This window comes from Ursus arctos, unplaced genomic scaffold (assembly GCF_023065955.2).
Source record: "Ursus arctos isolate Adak ecotype North America unplaced genomic scaffold, UrsArc2.0 scaffold_24, whole genome shotgun sequence".
Lineage (NCBI taxonomy): Eukaryota > Metazoa > Chordata > Mammalia > Carnivora > Ursidae > Ursus > Ursus arctos.
In genome coordinates, this window is record NW_026622919.1 from 16,054,693 (window position 1) to 16,068,974 (window position 14,282).

Sequence of the window (14,282 nt, forward strand, 5' to 3'; positions counted from 1 at the left end):
GATACTAACCACTGAAACAATTCCTAATAAAGCACACAATCAGGAAATTAATTCAAGAAATTCTAGAACCTATTATTACCACTTAATTCTTGTGAGTGTAAGTCTCCTTGAGGTATTTCATTGTATAATGTCTTGTAAAGGCTAGAAATCATTTCCCGTTTCCTGTCAAAGAAATAGCCACATTAGAAAGCAGCACAAAAACAAACTACACACACAAACACACAAAATATTCATGCCATTTTTCCATTAAAACAGTAACAAACCTATCAATGGCTTGAGATTCTCCAGTGTCTTACTCCACAAAAACTTTTCTTAAAGAACTGTCCAAGTGATAATGAATTATATATTCTTCATCCCAGAATTCCCACCTTGCTTCTTTTAGATGCTCTATGGAGCAGAATTTACCCTGGTCAGTAAGTAGTGCCCATGACCCACAATCCTTTGGCTGTGGTCCAATTTTTGCTACTCTTAATTTAAGTCACAGCAAATTTATTACAGTAAGGAAAAACAAGAATATCTTTAAACAGCAAAGAATCCCAGATTTCACAACTTGTCAGTAAAAACATTTTGAAAAGATGATTTATCTAATACCATAACACGTAAGTAACTGAAATCATAAAATGTTAGTGTTAGAAGAAATCTCATGAGTCCACCTAGTAAGAGATTCTTGTACAGATGTGGAGACTGAGGCCCAGAGATATAAAGTGAACTGTACAACAGCCTAAGCTAGCATGTGAGGTCAATAAGGATTCAATTCTAAGTCTTTCATTTCCATATACAGTGGGCTCAGCTCTACACCATCCTTCCTAAGAGCAGAGGCTTAGTTTGCACAAACTATTATGCATACTTTATGTGGAAAGGATAGATGATTCCAAAAAGAAAAACCCCAAGTCTGAATACAACATTTAGGGTAGAAAATCAATGACTTAAATACCGAATAATTGAGGAAGATGTACAAAGGGGTGATAAAGTCTTGTGAACACTGTACTGATTCGGCAGCTTGAACAAAGAGTTTTCTTCCCTAGTCATCTTCTCCTTCGATGGCTTCACTGAGGAAGAGGCAATCTAGAGCCAAATACAAGAACATTGGTGCCTGAGATCACACTGGTAAACCAGCATTACTGGAGAATAAACCTCTTGTAAGATAGGCTCCTCATATCATATCTAGGCTCCGCATTGATGTAAAATTGCTTTTCATAAGGACGTTAGTTTACATATACTAAAAAATGAAATAAACTATATTCTTTTGCAAAGCCACATTTTTCTAAGTATGTGACTAAATTGTCTCCTAATTAATATTATTATGTCAATTTATAATAATGGATTTTACAGAGCAGGGCAAATCTGGGGTACAGTGAAGACAAGACCACCAGATTCAAGGCTACGTATATAGGCTTTGAGTGTATGAGCAAAATAATGTAAAGAAGCAAAACAGTTATTCCAATAACACAGGTAGCGGGACACCTGGGTGGCTCAGTTGGTTAAGCAGCTGCCTTCGGCTCAGGTCACAATCCCAGGGGTCCTGGGATCGAGTCCCGCGTCAGGCTCCTTGCTCAGCAGAGCTTGCTTCTCCGTCTGCCTGTTGCTCCCCCTGCTTCTGCTCTCTCTCTCACACACAAATTAACAAACAAAATCTTAAGAAAAAAAGAAACCCAACCAAATAACACAGGTAGTTATGCTTTAAATTATCCTTATGATTGAGAAAACGATCCATTCTACATGTATGTATAAACATGATTCAAAAGTAGCAAGTAGCTAGGTAGACAGAAAAGTGTCACTTTAGAAAATGAGGACTATAATATTAGGTGTCTTCGATTTTATGTGGGATCTAGATCCTTGTCTTTTAAAGACCATGCAGAATGTAGAAAGAAGACTCTGAAGCCAGACAAGATTGGTAAGAATTGGTACTGAGATCCCACATAGAGCCAAAATTATCGAAAGGCAATGTTACCAGCAAGAATAGGCTTGGGGGGGGGGGGGAAGAAAAAAAAATTTCTCCTCCAACAGAAGAAGTATGCAGAGTAAAATCTGTTTTTGTCTCAGCTCTTGGCTGGAAAAAAGAGAGAGAGAGAGAGAAGAGAGAATACTCTTCTCGATTAGTTAGAGCTATAGCTCTACCCACACAGGAGTGTAGAACTCAAATCGACACTAAATACATGGGCCAGGAAAATAGAAACCAAAAAATTCATTTAAAGTGGTCCCATGATTGTAACACCTCTGAAGTACAGGGCAGAAGCGAATTCAAATTCTCCTGTAGAAGGGTACATTAAATCCAGAGTCATCATGAGATTCCCACAGATTCAGATCAAATATATAGTTTGAGATATAGGATATAAGTTAATGAGTGAGAATCAGACAAAGCAATAAACAGATTTAGATCCCCGAAGGACTTTACATTAGGTTTATCAGATATCAATCTTGAAGCAACTATGGAACATGAGCAAAGAACATAACAGAAGGCAGATTATAAGAAAAACCAAATAAAATTTCTAGAAGTAAAAAAATATAAGCACTGAAATTAAAATCTCAATAGATAGGTTAAGCTGCAGATTAGATTCAGCTAGAGAAAGAAAAACTAGAAAACAGATGGGAGAAATTATCCAGACAAAAGAGAGTATCTCTAAGTACATCATATAGTGAATGCAGTAGGTAGAATGGCAGCCCCACAAAAAGATACGTCCATATCCTAATCCTTGGAACCTATATATGTGACTTTATCTGGTAAAAGGTCTTTGGAGATGGAACAAAGTCAAGGATCTCAAGATGAGATCTACAATGATGTGCTTATAAAGGCAGAAGGAGACCTGAGATACAAATACAAGTGAGAAGACCATATACAGAGCAAGATGGAGGCCAAGACTGAATTTATGCTGCCCCAGCCAAGGAATGCCTGGTTAACTGTTATAACAGCAGAAGTACCAACAGAGAGCACAGTAATAAAAATAAAGGTCTAATGGAGGAAGAAGGGGAAAACATCATATTCTTCTAAAGGATACCTTGTTACATTAAAAAAAGAAAGAAAGAAAAAGAAAAGGAAGAAGAAAAGGAAAAGGGGGAGGGGAGGAGGAAGAAGAGGAGTAAGAGGAGGAAATATTTAAAATTAAGGAAGGTAAGAATGAAGGGGGTAAACAGAAGGGGGAATGAACCATGAGAGACTGGACTCTGGGAAACAAACTGAGGGCTTCAGAGGGGAGGCGGGTGGGGGATTGGGATAGGTTGGTGATGGGTATTAAGGAGGGCACATATTGCATGGTGCACTGGGTGTTTTACGCAAATAATGAATCATGGAACATTACATAAAAAACTAAGGATATACTGTATGGTGACTAACATAACATAAAAAAAATTATTATTAAAAAAAATTGTGACAGCTCAGTCCTTGAACAAAAATGTGATGGAATGTTTGAAAGCTAAAAACCACACAAAAAGTAAAACAAATATTTCCAGATCATTATTTACCTCAGTTCTTTTAGTATGCAATTGTCCTTGTAAACTTTTCTTTCTCCTGACCTTTTTTTCTCCTGAAAACTCAGAGGATTTTTCTTCTCCACATAGGAATATTGATGTTTCAGTCCTAAATTGCAAAGAAAATTGGAATAATTCCCGAATTGCTTTTTTCTTTTTTCTTTTTTCATCTTTTATTTGCAGAATTTTCAAACATATACGAAAGTAGACAGAGTAATGTGATGATCTTCCCATGTACCTATCACCCAGCTTCAACAATGGACAATCCTATTTCATCTGTATCTCCATCCCTACTCCCATTTCTTATTGTTTTGAAGCAAATTCCAACATTATATTATTTCATGTGTAAAGATTTTAGTATGAATTTCTACAGGGTGTTTTTTCTTTTAAAAATATATTTAAAACACAATTATGACACCCAAAAAATTAACGATAATTTCTTAATATTATCAAACACAGTCAGTGTTCAAATTTCCAACTGTTTCATAAATGTCAAAATTTTTTAACACTTCTCATCGGGATTCAGTAAGGTCCCCATTACAGCTTGTTGATGTGTCTTTTAAAATCTCCATCTATCTATAGGTTCTTCTACCATGTCATTTATCATCATCATCATCATCATCATCATCATCATCTTCCCCAGGCAATTTGTCTTACAGATTTTCCAGTCTGGATTTTGCTAATTGTATCACCACGGTTGTAGGATTTTTAAAAAATATTTTATTTATTTATTTGTCAGAGAGAGAGAGAGAGAGAGAGAAAGCACAAGCAGGGGGAGCGGCAGGCAGAGGCCGAGGGAGAACGAGGCTCCCCACTGAGGAAGGAGCCCCATGTGGGACTCGATCCCAGTACTCTGGGATCATGACCAGAGCCAAAGGCAGACATTTAACTGACTAAGCCACCCAGGCATCCCTGGTTGTAGGATTTTTAAACCTTACTCAGATTAACATTTTTTGTTTGTTTTTTCAGCAAAACCACTATATAGATGCTGGTGCTTTCCACTGGGAGGCATAAAATGTACAAGTGGTTCTCTAATTGTGGTATTAGCTGCTATACCTATACATAATAACTAGACTCAGCAAATCATCAGGGACTATAAAATATTTATACCTAAATCTATCATTCCTTCTTTACTCATTAGTTAGAATATTTCTATAAAGAAAAATTTCCTCTTGGGTACTATTTCGTTACTCAGTTGTATAGTTCATATAGAAAGGCAGGATAATTACTTTATTCTTTTCCTTTATTTACCACTTTTCATAACAATGACTTGGCTCACTTGTAACCTCCAATAGTGACAAAATAATTTTTATATCATTTTGTACACCTGGATTTACATACATTAAATTCATCTTACTTCCTTGTAATTATTATCCTTATTAACACCCTAATTATCACATGTGTGGTGGGAGTCTCTTCAAGTAGGCTCTTGAGCCCTTTTGATGCATCCCTGATAGGAGTCTTTGTTAGTTTCCTCATTTCTGTAGCACCAGATGCTCCAGGCTCACCTGTACATTTCCTTTCCCAGACCTGCACTTCCTCTAAGGCATTGTGTGTCCCCAGGTGTTAACCTATTTTATACAATGTTAATGAAAGAAAGTAAAGGAACACTTCCACCACCTCCCGTTCCTTCCTAGGAGACAATTTTATTATGGTGTTCTAGAAATAATTATCTTGCCTTTTGTCGTCTAACACAAGGGAATAGTGAGAATCCCCGTGAGACTATCAGATTTGTCAGCAGAAACCTGCAGGCCAGAAGGGAGTGGTATGATACATTCAAAGTGCTAGGGGGAAAAAAACTGCCAACCAAAAATACTCTACCCCACAAAGTTGTCCTTCAGAATGGAAGGACAGACAAAGAGTGTTACAGACAAAAAAAAGGTGAAAGGAGTTCATCACACTAGACTGGCCTTATAAGAAATGTTAAAGGGAGTTCTTCAAGCTAAAATGAAAGGATGCTAATTAGTAATATGAAAACAAATGAAAGTATAAATCTCACTGATATAGGTAAGTATATACTTAAATTCAGGATACTCTATTATTATAATGGTGGTAGGTAAATTACATAGAACTCTCATATAAAAGTGAAAGGAGAAAAAGTATTAAAAATAACCACAATAATCTGTTAATGGATACACAATATAAAAAGATGTAAATCATGACATCAAAAATAAAATGAGAGGGAGGTGTAAACATGTTGAACTTTTATATACCTTTGAAGTTAAGTTGTTATCAGCTCAAAATAGACTTATAAGATGTTTTGTAAAAGCCTTATGGTAACCACAAAGCAAAAAACCTATAGTAAATACTCAAAAGATAAAAAGAAAGGAATCAAAGTATATCACTGGCTGGCTCATTTGGTAGAGCATGCAACTTTTGATCTCAGGGTTGTAAATTTCAGCCCCACAATGGGTGTAGAGATTACTTAAAAATAAAAATAAAAATAATTTTAAGTATATCACTAGAGAAAAATCATCAAATCACAAAAGGAGACAGCAAGAGAAAGGAACAAAGAAACTATAAAACAGCCAGAAAACCATCAACAAAATGGCAATGGTAAGTCCATACCTATCAATGATTACCTTAAATGCAAATGGACTAAATTTTCCAATCAAAAGACATAGAGTGACTGAATAAATTAAAAGAAAAAAAAAAGACCCAAATATACACTGCCTCCAAGAGGATCACTTCAGCTTTAAGGACAAGAATAGACTGAAAGTGAAGGGATAGAAAAAGATATTACATGCAAATGGAAACCAAAAGAGAGCAGGGTAGCTATATTTATATTAGACAAAATAAATTTCAATACACGTTTTTAAGCCAAATATTGTAACAAGAGACAAACAAGAGTCATTATATAATGATAAAGAGATGAATTAATCAAAAGGATATAGCAATTGTAATATTTATGCATCCAACATAAGAGCACCTAAATATACAAAACAAATATTAGTAGAGCTGAAGAAAGAAATAGACAGCAATGCAGCAATAGTAAGAGACACTTCAATAACCCACTTTCAACAACGGATAGGTCAACTAGACAGAAAGACAAAGGGAAACAATGGATTCCAACCACACCATCAACCAGATGGAGCTATAGAGACAGACATAGAGAACATTCCATCCAACAGCAGCAGAATACACATTCTTCTCAAGCATACATGCGACATTCTCTAAGACAGATCATTTGTTAGGCCACAAAACAAGTCTTTAAAACCTTAAGAAGACTGAAATTGTATCAAGCATCTTTTCTGACCACAAAGGTAATTAACAAGAAGTTAATTACAAGAAAAAAAACTGGAAAAATCACTATTGTAGAGATTAAACAACATGTTCCTGAGCAACCAATGGCTCAAGGAGAAAATCAAAAGAGAAATAAAAAACATCTGTGGAGACAAAGTAAATGAAAACACAACATACCAAGACATTGGATGCAGCAAAAGCTGTTCTAAGAGAAACATTTATAGAGATAAATGCCTATATAAGGAAAAAAGATCTCAAATAAACAACCTAATTTTATACCTCAAGGAACTGGAAGAAAGAAAAAAAGAATTAAGTCCAGAGTTAACAGAAGAAAAGCAGTAACAAAGATTAGAGCAGAAACATATGAAACATAGACTAAAAAGACAGTAGAAAAGATCAAAGAAATGAAGAGCTTGTTTTTTGAAAAGATAATCAAAATTAACAAATTTTACTAGAGTTAAAAAAAAAGAGAGAAGACTCAAACAAATAAAATAAGAAATAAAGAGACAGTCAACTGATAACAGAAATACTAAAGATCATAAGAAAATACTATGAATAATTATATGCCAACAAATTAGATAATGTAGAACAAATACATAAATATCTAAATTTCTAGAGACATACAAGACTGAATCATGAAAAAAACAGAAAATCTGAAAAGACTAATTATTACTAAGGAGATTGAATCAGTAATCAAAAACCTCCCAACAAAGAAAAGTCCAGGATGGCTTCACTGGTGAATTCTACTAAATATTTAAAGAATTAATGCCAAACCTTCCCAAACTCTTCCCAAAAATTGAAGAGGTGAGAACATTTCCAAACTCATTTTATGAAGCCAGCATTACAGATAGCAAAGCCAGACAAGGACACTACAAGAAAAGAAAATTGCAGCCCAATATCCCTGATAAACATAGATGTAAAAATTCTCAACAAAATATTGGCAAACCAAACTAACAGTACATTAATGATCTAGTGGGATTTATTTCTGAGATGCAGGTATGGTTCAACATAGACCGATCGGCAAATGTGATAGACCACAGTATAGGGAAAAACTCATTCCTCTGTGTTTCTCCTTTACTCTCACACTACGACCATACTCACACCACTTCTGACACCAAATGTGTGAGGTTCCCCCTTCCTCCCCCCCATGAAGCAATTCTCTGCCACACCAACTGGGTGTCCTACAAATTAACTCAATTCTGACACTGTCTACCTGAATATACTGTCAGATTCCACAGGTTAAGAGCTCAGTCCCACAAGACTGCCCCCAACCCACTTGTGCTAATCACAACTCCAGGTTGTACCTATGCTTCGGACTGATCAGCTATAAATCAGAGGTTCCTGCAAGCCCCTCCTTGGATTTGATTAATTTGCCAGAAGAGCTCACAGAACTCAGAAAAATAGTTACTTATGTTTACTAATTTATTTTAAAAATATGATAAAAGATACAGATGAAGCCAGATGAAAAGATACATAAGGCAAAGCCTGGGAGAATCTCAGCACAGGAGCTTCTGTTCTTGTGGAGTTAGAGTGCATCGCCCTCCTCCTGGTATGTGGATGTTTACATCAACCAGGAAGATCTCTGAACCCCATACTACTGAGATTTTTATGGAGGCTTCCTCGTGTAGGCATGATCAATTATTAATTCCATTTCCACCCCATCTGCCCTCTCTGGAGAGATTCTAGGTTGGTGAACACATCCACAGACTGGGAGGGTGACACACCCTAACTCCACTCCATGAGGACAGAAGCTCCTATGCTTGGGATCCTCCCAAATCTCACTTGTGTAGATCTTCATCAGGCTATTCATCTGTATGCTGTCATATCCTTTAATAAACTGGTAAACATGAGTGTTTCCCTGAGTTCTGTGAGCTGCTCTAGCAATTAACTAAACCCAAGGAGGGGTCATGGGAACCTCTGGTTTGTATCTAAGTCAAACAGAAGTTGTAGGGAACCTGCAAACTCATTACTTGAGATTGGCATATGAAGTGGGGGGTGTGGGGCAGACTCCTAGGACTGAGCCATTACTCTGTGGGATCTGATGCTATCTCTAGGTACATAGTATTAGAATTGAGTTAAATTGTAGGACATCCAACTGGTGTCAGAGAATGGCTTGGTGCGGGAAAAACCTACACATTTGGTGTCAGAAGTGTTATGAGTGTGGTAGTAGTATGATAGTAAAGGAGAAATATAGGAGAATTGAGGTGTTTCCAAACATAACCACATTAACAAAATGAAGGATAAAAATCATATGATCATCTAAAAGATGCAAAAAAAGCATTTAATAAAATTCAACATTCTTTCATGATAAGAAATCTCAGCAAAGTAGGTATAGGAGGAATATACATCAACACAATAAAGGACATATATGACAAGCCAGAGCTAACATCATACTAAATAGTCAAAAACTGAAAACTTTCCCTCTAAGATCAGGAACAAGAGAAGCGTACCCACTCTCACCACTTTTGTTCAACATAGTACTCGAAATCCTAGCCAGAGCAATTAGACAAGAAAAAGAAATAAAAGGCATCCAAATTGGAAAGGAAGAAGTTAAACTGTCTGTTTCCAGATGGTATGATCTTTTATACAGAAAACCCTAAAGACTATCAAAAAAATGTTAGAACTAATAAATAAATCAGTAAAGTTGCAGGATACAGAATCAATATACAAAAATCAGTTACAGAAATTTCTATAAACTAACAACAAACCATCAGAAAACTAAATTAAGAAAATAATCCTATTTACAATAGCATCAAAACCCAAAATATTTAGGAATAGATTTAACCAAGGAGGTGAAAAATCTGTATGCTGAAAACCATAAATCATTAATTTAAAAAAAAAAAACTGAAGAAAACACAAATAAGTGGCAGGATATTCTGTGTTTGTGGGTTGGAAGAATTAATATTGTTAAAATGTCTATAATATCCAAAGTGATCCAAAGAATCAATGCAATTCCTATCCAAATTCCCGTGGCATTTTTCACAGAAATAGAATAATCCTAAACTTTGTATAGAACCGCAGAAGACCTCAAAGGGTCAAAGCAATCTTGAGAAAGAAAGAGTAACACTTCTAGAACACAGGCAATAAACTCTTTGACATTGGTCTTGGCAATAATTTTTTGGATTTGATACCAAAAGCAAAGGCAACAAAAGCAAAAATAAACAAATGGGACTACATCAAAATGAAAAACTTTCTGCACAACAAAGGAAAGCATCAGCAAAATGAAAAGGCAACCTAGGGAGTGGGAGAAAATATTTGCGAAACCATGTATCTGATGAATTAATATTCAAAATATACAAGGAATTCATGCAACTCAATAGCAAATAAACAAATAATCCATTTTAAAAAGGACCTGAATAGACACTTTTCCAAAAAAGATATACAAATGGCCAACAGGTACATGAAAAGGTACTCAACATCACTCATCATCAAGGAAATGCAAATCAAAACCACAATGAGATATCACTTCACACCTTTTAGAATGGCTATTTTCAAGAAGATAAGAAACAAGTATTGGCAAGAATATGGAGAAAAGGAAGTACTTGTGAACTGCTGGTGGGAATGTAAATTGGTGCAGCAACTATGGAAAACTGTTGAGTTTCCTCAAAAAACTTAAAATGTAACTACATATGATCCAGCAATTCCATTTCTGGGTATTTACCCAAAGGCAATGAAAACAGGATCTCAAAGAGATATCTGCACTCCCATGTTCACTGCAGCATTATTCATAATAGCCAAAATATGGAAACAATCTAAATGTCTATCAACAGATAAATGGTTAAAGATGTGATCTCTCTCGATCTCTCTCTCTCTCTCTCTCACACACACACACACATACACACACACACAAACACACACACCAGGAATACTATCCAGCCATGAGAAAGAAGGAAATCCTGTCATTTGTAACAACATGGATGGACCTTGAGGGCATTATGTGAAGTAAAATAAGTCAGACAGAGAAAGGCAAATACTGGGTGATCTCACTTATACGTGGAATCTATTAAAAGGCAAATTCAGGGACACCTGGGTGGCTCAGTCAGTTAAGCGTCTGCCTTTGGCTCAGGTCATGATCCCAGGGTCCTGGGATGGAGCCCTGCATCAGGCTCCCTGCTCAGCAGGGAGTCTGCTTCTCCCTCTTCTGCTGCCCCTCCCCCTGGCTCGTGCTCTCTCGCTCATGCTCTCTCTCTCTCAAATGAATAAATAAAATTTTTTTAAAAAAGCCAAATTCATAGAAACAGAGAGTAGAATGGTGGTTTCCAGGGGCTGGGGTTAGGGTAAAGAAGAGTAGGGAGAGGCTGGTACAGGGGTACAAACCTTCAGCTAAAAGATAAATAAGGTCTGTGGGTCTAATGTATAACACAATGACTATAGTTGATAATACTGTATTGTGTAATTGAAATTTACTAAGAGAGTAGAACTTAAGTATTCTCACCAAAAATAAATAAGTAAATAAGGCAAAGAGGTGAAATGAGTAAAAGGTGGTAATCATTTCACAATGTAAACACATGTTAAATCATCACATTGTATGCTTAAATATTTTACTTTGTCAAAAAAAGACAAACTTACAGACACATGGATAATTACTCTTCCATAACTGGAAGTCTGTGGTGGTTTATAGGCTTCTACAAAGTTGTGAGAAAAGTGAGAAAAAATGAAAATAATAGCTATCTAGGAATTAAAACTACACTCCAGAAAGAAAGGCCACAAATATGCATGATCTTCTATATTCAGTACATCAGCAGAACTTAAGAGCTAAATTTTTGGTTTTCTCAAACTTACAGAAGTATAATTCAACTAAGTAAGTTCGAAGTTTAACTTACATTTTTTTGTGTTCTAGTCTCAAACACCTAATTTCATGTGAAATTTTCTTCTGTGTTGTTTTAGAAAACTTGCCGTCTTTCTTGTTGTCAACATGTCTTGATGGCAAGTTGGATGCAAGTACATTACAGCCATGATCTGATGAATTGATATTTTCTTCTGCCTGGGAGCAACCAAGATCCATAGTCAACTATGTACTCTTTGCACATATAAATTAAATATGACATTCTGGGTCAAATCATTCATTGCAGAATAGCATTTCTCTAAAATGATGCTAACAAACAGAATTTTGTTGAAAAGGATTTAATTATTTGTGCATTTGCCCAGATTAGGTACATATTCAAAATGCCACCAACAATCTTCACTGCATTATGCAGCTATAAAATGCCCGGCATTCATGAATGTATCTAACAGCTGTTGAATCTAGCTCTTAAAGGCATTTTTAAGCTTATTTCATTAAATTAAAAACTTCTGCTCTGCAAAAGACACTCTCTCAAGAGGATGAGAGGACAAGCCACACACAGAGAATAAATATTTACAAAAGACATATCTGATAATAGGCTGTATTTTTTTTTGTATATTCAAAAAATATACAAAGAACTCTAAACTCAATAATAAGAAAAAGCACAACCCAACTTAAAAATGGACAAAAGATCAAGGCGCCTGGGTGGTTCAGTCGGTTAAACATCTGACTCTTGGTTTCAGCTCAGGTCATGATCTTGGGGTCATGAGACTGAGCCCCACGACGGACTCCATCCTGGGCATGGAGCCTGCTTGGGATTCTCTCTCTCCATCTTTCTGCCCCTGCCCCTACTTGCACAGGCTCTGTCTCTCAAAAGAAAAGGCAGAAGATCTTAATAGACACCTTACCAAAGAAAATATACAGATGGCAAACAAGCACATGAAGAGATGCTCAACATCATGTCATTAGGGAATCACAAATTAAAACATCAAGATACCACTACACATCTATCTAAACGGCCCGAATCCAAAATACTGACAAAGCCAAATGCTGACAAGAATGTGGAGCAAGAGGAACGCTCATCCACTGCTGGTGGGAATGCAAAATGGTACAGCCACTTAGAAAGACAGTTTGATAGTCTCTTACAAAACTAAACATACTCTTACCATATGTTGCAACAATTGCACTTATTGATATTTACCCAAAGGAGCTGAAAACCTATATGCGCACAAAAACCTGCACACATGTTTATAGCAGCTTTATTTATAATTGCCAAAACTTGGAAAAAAACAAAATGTCCTTCAGTAGATGAATGGATGAACGAACTGTAGGAACTGTGGTACATCTAGGAAATGGAACACTATTTGGCACTAAAAAGAAATGAGCTATCGAGCCATGAAAAGACATGGAGGAACCTTAAATGCATATCACTAAGTCAAAGAAGCCCAACTGTAAAGGCTGTAGCTGTATGATTCCAACTATATGGCATTCTGAAAGGGGAAAACTGTGGAGACTAAAAAGACCAGTGGTTGCCTGTGGTGGGGAGGGGTGGGGGGGGAGATTGAATAAGCAGAGCACATAGGATACATAGGGCAGTGAAACTATTCTATATATTATAATAATGGCAACATGTCATTATACATTTGTCCAAACTCAAAGAATGTACAATACTGAGTCAATCCCAATGTAAACTATGGACTTTGGGTGACAATGATAAGCCAATGTAGGTTCATTTACTGTAACAAATGTACCACTGTGGTGCAGGATACTGATACTGGAGGAAGCCGCACACACATAGGGGCAGGGGCTGTATGGGAAGTTCTCACCCAATTTTGCTGTGAATCTAAAACAGCTCTAAAAAATAAAGTCTACTGAGAAAAAAAAAAGAAGTGGCTATATTACTTCTAAATAGACAGGTCCCCCAACAAAAAAGGAAGAGCCTAGAAACAATGAACATGTTTAGAAAGAGAAGAATGGAGTTAGAAATACACTCTTTTGAAATGTGGCTGTTTGCTTAAAGCCACTGGAATGCATCTAGTTGATCAAAGGTATATTAGTTTTTAACCCCTGAACAAATTACACAGGCAATTTATAAAGAAGATCACCAAGGGAGTTTAGAGAACTCCTATCTCTATATAAAATAGAAATTAAGGGAACCGTTTCAGTGACTTTTAGGGTCTGCATACATTGCCTTACCACAGAGGCACACCTTTAACAAGCTGCTTCAAAAAGGCAATCTGATTTGTTGCCTTAACGAGATGTTTAATAGGAATGATGAAAAGTTTCCTACAGACGTTGAGAAAAATGACTCAAAATACAAACCAGGAAAACAAAAAGAAGAAGATCTAAAAAGATAGAGGCACAAAAGCCTGTTATCAAAGACCAGATGAACAAAAGCAGTCAAATAGTGAACAGAAACTTTGATGATACAGAAAATGAACCACCTCTGAAACTCTATGGTTAAAGATGTAGGAAGTATAAACTATACGGCCTAAGGAAGACAAACTGGTATGATATATTAGTATTGTTAATTATTTTAATTTTTAAGAATTCATCTTCAAAATCAGGTATGAGGGCACAATCAACAAAGCATTACGTATAAAAAGGTGGAACAGGTTAATATATATATCACACATCTCAGTACTTACCAAGAAGTCTTCGATTTTTCGGGGGGGGATTATAGTATAGATACATGTCTTACCTGGTGGCACCAGATCCATTAAAAGCATAAATTTAAAAGGTTAAGACTCTCGGTTGACAATGTTGAGTTTTACCTGAGCCCTGTGCTTCC

At 36.2% G+C, this 14,282-nt stretch overlaps 1 protein-coding gene across 1 annotated transcript in view; it reads right to left on the reverse strand.

Moving 5' to 3' along the window:
- Window positions 1-14,282, reverse strand: part of EFCAB13 (EF-hand calcium binding domain 13) — a 174,298-nt gene that overhangs the window by 153,352 nt on the left and 6,664 nt on the right. The window contains exons 3-6 of the mRNA XM_044389151.3: window positions 11,532-11,692; window positions 3,460-3,574; window positions 935-1,065; window positions 80-162 (exon numbers count right to left, since the gene is read on the reverse strand). Coding sequence (XP_044245086.2) covers window positions 80-162; window positions 935-1,065; window positions 3,460-3,574; window positions 11,532-11,692 — 490 coding nt within the window. The remainder of the gene's footprint in view (window positions 1-79; window positions 163-934; window positions 1,066-3,459; window positions 3,575-11,531; window positions 11,693-14,282) is intronic.